Source organism: Netta rufina (genome assembly GCF_964035555.1).
Source record: "Netta rufina genome assembly, chromosome: 6".
In the NCBI taxonomy this organism is placed as follows: Eukaryota; Metazoa; Chordata; class Aves; order Anseriformes; family Anatidae; genus Netta; species Netta rufina.
Genome location: NC_140129.1, coordinates 26,931,270 through 26,940,256, shown reverse-complemented (window position 1 = coordinate 26,940,256; position 8,987 = coordinate 26,931,270). Strand labels below are relative to the sequence as shown.

Below are 8,987 nucleotides of genomic sequence, written 5' to 3'. Positions count from 1 at the left end.
ACCACATTTCTTGGTTTCTCTGTATTTAAAGCAAGATGACAATGGCCACCTTGTAAAAAGCTCTTTCAGATACAGGGCAGGAGTGCATGCTTCCAGGTCTAGCCTTGAAACTTCTGTGGGATAGCAATGCTCTTCTGAAGTGCCATTTAAAACAGATTGCCTTCCACTACGTGCAAAAATCCTCTGTGTAGATGCAGCTATATGAGCAAAAAAAAAGAAGTGCTTTTGCCGGTATAGCCTATTTTATTTGGGAAATGCTTGCAGAAAAAGATGCTTGTGCTAGTGAAACTTGTATTTGCTGGTATCAAAGGAGAAGCATTTGTAGCACAAATCAGGCCTCTTATATATAAAGCTTTAGTCAGTTCAGCCATCAGTACAGTAAAGAAAATCCTTCCTCAAAGGGATTAGTAAGGTTACCTAACAGATATTATTACTGGTTTAAGAGCATAAAAGGTGCTTGAACAATATGTGTGGGGCCAGATCCTCAGCTAGTGTAAACTGTGACAGTCCCACTGAGGGTGTTATGAAAATACAGCCCAGGGAGGGAGCTGCCTCATGCCATCGCTGTCTCCTCCGCTTTAGAGCGTCCTCCAGACTCGGGAAGGCGCAGGGCTGCACCGCCTGGCCTCTGGGACAGTGTGACTTGTGCACCGGCCGCCTCCTGGCACATAGCTGGGTTGCAGAGAGAGACTTGTAGCAGTCCGATGGCTCAGAAGCACACTGGGTTACACTGGCTGAGGAACTGAGTTCATCGTGATCTCATTATACCAGTAGCTTTAATAAGCATCAGGTTCCAGCCGTGAGACTTGATGTTTCTGCAGAAAATGCCCTCCAAACCTGCACCTCTCACAGCGGGGCTTCCTGGCAAAATGTGCGCTTGCCCATTAAGCACAAATCCCAGCCATTTCCTTCCCAGTTCTCCCCTGCGTTTAATGTATGGAAAAGCATGACCCTGAATCAGATGAACAGCAGCCGGTTTGAGAAGGTGTGTGTGAAAACGAGTCCTCGCGCAGATGAGCTCAGAACAAACAGAGAATGGGGGGAGGCGCGGGGGGAGCGTGAAGCTACCATTTCCCTGCTGGTTCAGCTGCTCGGGGTAAGCAACAAGTTTATGCCCAGGGGAAAGAACTGAAAGCTGAGGAGATCTTAAAATTAACAGAGCTGTATGACTCAATCAATAAGCCGTGCTCCCTGAGCATGATGAGAAATCAAACGGCACGTTTCTTGCTGCTAACCCTGTTCGCCCTCCCTGTAGGCTCTCCTGCCCGAAAGCATCTGAGGTTTGATTGCGTCTCTAGGAGGAAGCCAGAGCAGGTCCACTGCGAGAGCTGCCTCCAGAGTTCTGGTGGACACACTTTAAATAACAATGGGGTTTATTAGCTTGTTCGTTTGTTAGTAATTGCTGGAGAAGATAAGTCTTCCCAATGTTTGAATATGCAAAATGTCTTTGGCTAACCAAAAGAGAAGAGGAGGAAAAAAAGCCAAAACACGCCACTGCAGCTGGGAGCAGGGACAAGTCAAAATTGCTGCGTTTAAAAGAGAAAATCTCTACCTTGTGTTATGACAAGAAATACCTTCCCAGTTTTGTTGCCCCCATAGAAGGCATGGTATTTTCTTCCTCTTTGGCATTTCATTCTTACTGGGGCAATGAAACAGCTGTTTTCAAAGGGAGAGGGGCTGTGTTTACACCTATTTCTTGTGTGACGGTGACCTCTATGAACCAGTCATCACTGCTCTGCCTGTTGTTTTCTTGTTAGCTCTTTGCTGTCAAATTAATTACTGTGAAGTACTAAGCTTGTTGCATTCACGTGCTCTTATTAGCTTACAGGATGTCAGAGTGATTGGATTTTTAGCATTATTTCTTTTTTTACATTCCAGCCTTTCCATTCAAAACCTGCTAACGGGAAGGAGGAAATACAGTATCTAATTCTGATCTCCCGTCAGGGTAGCTCCAGTGATACTGAGGGTTTAGTTTTGATTCACGGTACTGTGTGTGCAGTTAGTGTTTATTGTGGCATCACAGAACAGAATCAGAGAATGGCCTGGGCTGGAGGGGACCTTAAAGATCACCTCCTTTTATATTAAACCCAACGTGAAAAATGAGACTGGGTTTGCAGTGCAATTTTACAGTACAGTATTAAGTGTAATAAAAAAGTCTATACTTTTGCAGTGCAGAACAAGAAAAAATGTTCACGATAACACGAGAATAGCATTTCTCCCTTTAATTCCTAAATCGCAGGAACAATCCGATCCTCCAGTTGACCCCTTTACGCTCTTGTGTTGCTGCTATTAGTGACAGCTAACAGAACTCACACGTGTGCGCAGTCCAGGCATAGGTAAGAAGTTTTATTTTCCTTTTAAAAACTGAAATGCACAGAAGGATATATTTTTTTCTTTGCCGTCATGCAGGAAACGTGCACATCCCGCACCTACCCCTTGAAAACCACCATTCAGCTCGCTGAAAAGGCAGCAGGTTCTGGGCTTTGCTTTCATTCCTGAAGTTACATTTTCCTTCGTGGGTTAAAAAAACAAAAACAAGCTGCGATTAGAACAGCCGGCAGCCCCCTTGAGCTGTCAGAGCCCCCCCAACCCAGCTCTGCGACCGCATCCCAGCCCCCGGCGCGCACCTCCCTCTGCCTCCCCCTCGGCGGCACCCTGCCCCCGAGCAGCAGCAGCAGCAGCAGCACCCCTGGGCCCGGGGCTCGGCTGCTCGCCCCCCGGCTCCCGCTTCCCGTGGTGGCCCGGAGGGGGCGCCCTGTGCCCAGCCTTCCCCGCGGCGGGGGCGCGCAGGGGCCGCGGGGCAGCGCGCAGCGGGGCGCGGAGAGGCGGGGGGGGGGGGCGATGCCCGAGGCCGTTCCGCGGAGCTGCTGCGCCCCTGGGGCCGCTCCTGCCCTAGGATGGGGGGAGTGGAAGGGGCTCCCCGCAGCCCTCGGGGGGTTTTTGGCTGCTGGGCATCTCCCCTGAGCCCGTCGGGGGGCGAGGGTATCGGGGAGATACCCGGGGATCCTCAGCCAGCCCCGGGTTCCCGTTATCTGCCGCTGTCACCCTGGGACCCCCCCCCCCACCTTTGCCGCCCCCCTCCCGGCCCTGCCCCACGAAAATCGGCAGCCCCGGCAGCTCTCACCCGGCCCATTCAAACAAACAAACAGAAACCCGCCCCGCCGCGAAGCCAACCCGACGGGAAACTTTCTAATGACTTCTTCTTTCAAGTGCTTAAAAGGGAAGGAGCACCCCGGGGAGGGGGGGGGGCATCCATCTCCCAGCCCGGTTGGGGTGGGGGGGATGCCGGGGATGCCGCTGCTCGGTGTCCGTCTGTCTGTCCGTCCGTCCTGCCGGGCCGGGCCGGTGTGCGGGGTGGGTGTGTTTGCGGGAACCGGGAGGGAGGGAGGGGACGGGGGGAGTTAAAGAAGCAGCACAGTTAATATTTCCAACACCAGGAAGTTACTGTAATAGCCCAGGGGGCAAAAGACTTAACTTAATCTCCTAAATAGTGAGGAACCCAATGGCGTCTCTGTTATAGGTTGGAGTTCCCACGTGGTTTTAACTCCTGTATAAAAGTTTCAGTAGAAAGTGCCACAATGTCGTGATTTTGCAGGGGGGGAAAATTAGCAGGAGGAGATCAGAGGAAGATAAGCGAGGAGCGAGCCGCTTCCCCGAGACCTTCCACTGCGGATCCGCGAGGGAACATCAGACGCGTTAAAAAAACCAAAACAAACCCAAACACGGCGTTCAAGCCAGCACAAGGCGAGCGAAAGATCAAAAAGACGCGGAGCGAGAGAAAGAGGCAGAGAGGGAGACAGATTAACTGGAGCGGCAGCGGCAGCAACAACAACAACCAAAATCACACTTAAAATCATAATAACAATAACAACAATAATAAACCCCAAACCACCGGCAAGGGAGATCTTGTTTAAAAAGAGCGAGCGAGGGAGCGAGCAGAAGAGCCGGTCTGACCGAGTGGATCCGTGCAGCCGCTCCTGGGATCGCCGGGATCCAGCCGATCGAGTCCCCGCTGCGGGTCCGCGCCGGGCACCGCCGCAGCATCCTCGGCGCTGAGCCTCGAAGGAAACCGCTCCGGAGCGGGGCTCGGGGGGCCAGCCTCGCCGCCGGGGGGGCTGCCGGCGTCGACCCCGCTCCCCGCAGCCCCCGGCTCCGCTCCGGGCCAGCTCGGGAGGGCAGCGGTGCGGTGCGGAGCCGAGCCGAGCCGGGGACCCGCACCCACGGCCTGCGGCTCGTCGTCTTGCGGGGGCGGAGTGGGCGGGGGGGTACAAGTGGCACTGCTCCCCCCCCTCTCACCCCCCCCTCCTGCCAGGCTATAAATTGGATTGTATATAAATCTGCTTCGTTTATCTCCCTGACCCCCCTCCATGACGCCGGACTAAAGAGCTCCTCTCCGCGGCCCGCCCGGACCTGCCGAAGCGAGCGATGGACCAGGCGCGGCGCCGCCCGGGGATGCCCCTCTGAAAGCGGCGCGGGGCCCCGGGGCAGCGCGGCGCCGCCTCCCCCAGCTCCCCGGCTCCCCTCGCACCCCCGGCCCGCTCCCCCCTCTCCCCCCCCACCCCGAGCTCCGCAGCCACCCCCTCACCTGCTGCCGCCCCCCTCCCCCGTCGGAGAGCCGAGCTCTCGGTGCACCGCCAGCCTCTCCCCCCCCCCCTTCCCCTCCCTCCATCCCTCCCTCCCCAACTTCGCCCTCGGTGCCTGCGTGTGCAGCCTCCCCCCCGGCGGCACACGCCGCCGTTCCCCGGGCGCCCCCTCCTTCCCTCCTTCCCTTCCCCTCCCTCCTTCCCTTCCCTTCCCTCCGCTCGCCGGCCCCGGCCCCCCCCTGCGCGGAGCGGTTGCGGCCCCCCACTCGGCTGCCACCGCCCCCTCCGCGCCGCGGAGCGCTCGGAGCTCGGCGCGGCGCTGCCTGCACACGGGCTCCCTGCGGCGCTCCGGGTGGCGGCCCCCAGCTCGGCCCCCCGCTCCTCCGCCATGGACGGGGCGGCTCGCCGGGGGGTGCTGGGCGCGCTGCTGGCCTGCGGGCTGCTCCTGCTGGGCGCCTCGGGCACCCCGACCCCGCCGGCCCCCGCCGGCGGCTCCCCGCAGGACACATGCACCTCCTGCGGCTTCCGGCGGCCCGAGGAGCCGGGCAAGGTGGACGGGGATTTCCTGGAGGCGGTCAAGAGGCACATCCTGAGCCGGCTGCAGATGCGGGACCGGCCCAACATCACGCACGCCGTGCCCAAGGCGGCCATGGTCACGGCGCTGCGCAAGCTGCACGCCGGCAAGGTGCGGGAGGACGGCCGCGTGGAGATCCCCAGCCTGGACGGGCAGGCGAGCGCCGGGCCCCCGGCCCACGACCCCGTCTCCGAGATCATCAGCTTCGCCGAGACAGGTGGGCGCCGCCCGGCCCTCGGCCCTGCCGCTCCCGCCTGGCCCCTGCCCGGCCGTCCCCCTGCGTGACCCCCCGCATGTCCCCCTGCCCGCCTGGCCCCCCTGCATGTCCCCCTGCCCGAGCCCCTGACTGCTTGTCCCCATGCCTGAGCCCCTTCCTGTTCCCTTGCCCTGCTGTCCCCCTGCCTGTCCCCCTACTTGTCCCCCTGCCTGCCACAGACACCTGCCCACCCGGCTCATCCTCCTGTCCCCCTTCACATCCTCCCTCCCCGCACACCTCACCCCTGCCCTCCGCTCCGTCCCGTCCTTCCCGTGTGTACCCCATGCCCCGGCTCCCCTCCGGGTTGCGCCCTCCGTGTCCCCGTGTCCCCCTCCGGTGTCCTTCCAGCTGCCTGCCGCTGTCCCCGTCCCTCCCTCCTCCGCCTGTCCCGCTCCGTCTCTTGCATCCCTCGCCTCCTTTGCCTGCCCTGCACATTCAGCTGCTTCGCTGCGTGCATCCGTCTGTTGAGACTTGCATCTGCCTGTCCGCCCTTTTCCGTTCCTTTCCCATTTATTTAGCGTTCATTCATGGTGTTGGCCTTGTCTGTCCGCTGCGCGCAGCCTGCTGCCGGCGGTGTCTGTCTGCTCCCTGTCCGTCGGTCCGCGCGCTCGCTGTGCCATCCATCCCCTCGGTACCAGCCATCTCGGTCCTGCGCAGCCATCGCGCTTACACGTCCCCGAATCCCTCTGGCGTAGCTTTCCAGCGGTTTATCCAGGCAGCTGCTGTGCCTGCGAACTTTGCGCATCTGGCCCTAACAGCAGCGCTCTGCAAATTAGCTGTCTCCTGCCTATCTGCCCATCTCTCCTTTCCCTCATCGCTCTTTCACTCACTTCATTTTTCTCCCTCTCTATCTTCCCGTGGCATCTATATATCATTTGTCCACAAAATAAATCTCTTTCTAGCCTCTATGCTGCCTACTCATCTTCTTTATCTACCCTCCCACTTACCAAAGGCATATACATTTACAGTATCTATGGGATCTGTTGCATTATACATCTGCTTGTTATATTCACATACAAAATTTATGGGCACGCACAATTTTGTACAACACAAGTGATGTGGATCGGTGCAGCAACACCGTACTGTTCTTTTTCTGTCACTGTCACCACAGTTTATGAAGAAGTTGTGTATTTGCTAGTGTACGGAAGGTTTTCGCAGCGTACATTTGCGGTGTTATTATTTTCTGTCAGGCTGTTGATGGGAGATCTGGGGTGGGCTTGTGCTTCCATTTGGTTTTCAATTAACCACTGGCTTTTGTAACACTTCCGAAATTGAGTCGGTGTAAAACATAGACAAGCACAGTGCAATTTTTTTGTCCCTGAAATCTTACAAGGTGCCGAATGGGCCCTGCAGGCACATTAGGAAGGCACCCAGGGTAACAAATGAAGACACCGACTACGCAAAAAATCCCATTCAGAGACTGACAAAAATAATAAAGATTCTTAGAAAAGAAAAGGAAGAGAAATCTACATTTGGCTCTGTACAGAAAGATGTCAAACAGATAAGGATGGATGAGAAAATGCCTTTCCAGCAATAATTTTAGATAGCGATGGGGAGCCTCCGATTCAAGGACCAGAATTACAGTCCCCGCTGTAAAGGCCAGCTTGCACATTTATCACCTACGCCAAATTGGGGTAGGACTTACAGTACGGGCTTGCAGCAGGGACGCTGGTATTTCTGAAACAATTTATGCAGTAGGCTCTCGTGTTTACAAATAATGGGTTATGTCAGACATTTGGTGACATTTGGTTTTCTGCAATAATTTCGCTCCTTTAATTCTGGTGTTATTGAGAAGTGTATTGAGAGCAGTCAGTAATGGCGTTGCAGTGAGAGCAACTGCTTCGTTTGGTCGCCTTGGTGTGAGTTTATCGTTACGGGGAAAAAGCAGAGATGGGAATGATTAATGGCAGATATTGTACCCGACTAAGAGGGGGGTTAGTGTAAGCTGCTGGACAAGTAGGCACACTGCTGAAATATTTTCCCCCCCATCTCGAGAATCCGCTCTGCTAAACTGTGACAAGAATATGTGAAAATTGAAACAAAATCCCCGGTTTGGCACTGATGTTTCAGTGGTTACTGAAAGGACTCTTCCTGTGAGAATCGGCCGGCGGCTGAAAGTTAAAACTATTCTTAAACGGGCGAGATAGGGCAGCGCAAGCGCCGGTCTTTTCAAGGTACTGTTGCGGCGTCCTTGCAGCTATCCGGCTGGAAAAATCCAGTATTCTGGAGAGCCCTGACCGGTGTCTGCGGATCTGACGCGTTCGGCTATAGCCTGGGTACGAACGTCGCTGCGGGAAGTCCCTTTGCAATTAATTTCGATTACGAATTTGGGATATCTGATTCAGTGCATGCCTTCTGGCTGATGCAGCCTCGTCGCTCTTTCGATCAGCTGTCTTCTGGCGTTGCCGCTGAATCCAGAATCACACAAAAGATACATTTTCTTTTTGACTTAATCTTGCTGATCTCTCCTTATCTTGCAGACGATCTGGCCTCATCTAGAGTCCGCCTCTATTTCTTCATCTCGAATGAAGGGAACCAGAACTTGTTTGTCGTTCAAGCCAGCCTGTGGCTTTACTTGAAGCTGCTTCCATATGTCTTAGAGAAAGGCAGCAGGCGAAAAGTAAGAGTCAAAGTCTATTTCCAAGACCCGGACACTAGCAACAAGTGGAATGTGGTTGAAAAGAAAGTCGATCTCAAAAGAAGTGGTTGGCACACTTTTCCCATGACAGAGGCGATCCAGGCTCTGTTTGAGAGAGGAGAAAGGAGACTGAACTTGGATGTTCAATGTGAGGGCTGTGAAGAGTATTCAGTGCTGCCAATTTATGTGGACCCCGGGGAGGAATCCCACCGGCCTTTTTTAGTGGTGCAAGCCCGCCTCGCCGATAACAAACACAGGATCCGGAAAAGAGGCCTGGAGTGTGATGGCAGGACCAATCTATGTTGCAGGCAACAGTTTTACATTGACTTTAGACTCATTGGGTGGAATGACTGGATCATAGCACCATCAGGTTACTATGGGAATTACTGTGAAGGGAGCTGCCCGGCCTACTTGGCCGGCGTCCCGGGGTCGGCTTCCTCCTTTCACACCGCCGTCGTGAATCAGTACCGAATGCGGGGGCTGAACCCGGGCACCGTGAACTCCTGTTGCATTCCAACCAAACTTAGCACAATGTCAATGCTGTACTTTGATGATGAATACAACATTGTGAAAAGGGACGTTCCCAATATGATTGTGGAAGAATGTGGTTGTGCTTGATTTGAGGTGTGTGTTTTTGGGGGGGAGAGAGAGAGAGAACATTCCCATACGAGATGGTGTTGGAGGAAGTTTCACTGTGTATCCAGGCATCAGTGTTGAAAAGTCACTGTGGAAAAGTTTGACGAAAAAAAAAATCATTTCACTTTGGTGTCAGGACAGTGGCAGTTTGTGGATCTTGGACACTTATATATCCTACCACTTATAAGTTAATGCTATGAGATATCTTAAAGACACACACACACACACACCGTGCGCACGCACACAAACACGTCTCGTACACACACAGACACCCACACACACAGACACAGACACAAGGCA

At 54.9% G+C, this 8,987-nt stretch overlaps 1 protein-coding gene across 1 annotated transcript; it reads left to right on the top strand.

Annotated features, from left to right (window-relative positions):
• Nucleotides 1-4,869: 4,869 nt before the first annotated feature.
• INHBB (inhibin subunit beta B) lies at nucleotides 4,870-8,669 on the top strand (the record flags this gene model as incomplete). Its single annotated transcript, XM_084288983.1, has 2 exons — nucleotides 4,870-5,374; nucleotides 7,894-8,669. Exons 1-2 carry the CDS (start codon nucleotides 4,972-4,974, stop codon nucleotides 8,667-8,669), a joined length of 1,179 nt encoding a protein of 392 aa, XP_084145109.1. The 5' UTR covers nucleotides 4,870-4,971.
• Between the last annotated feature and the right edge of the window lie 318 nt (nucleotides 8,670-8,987).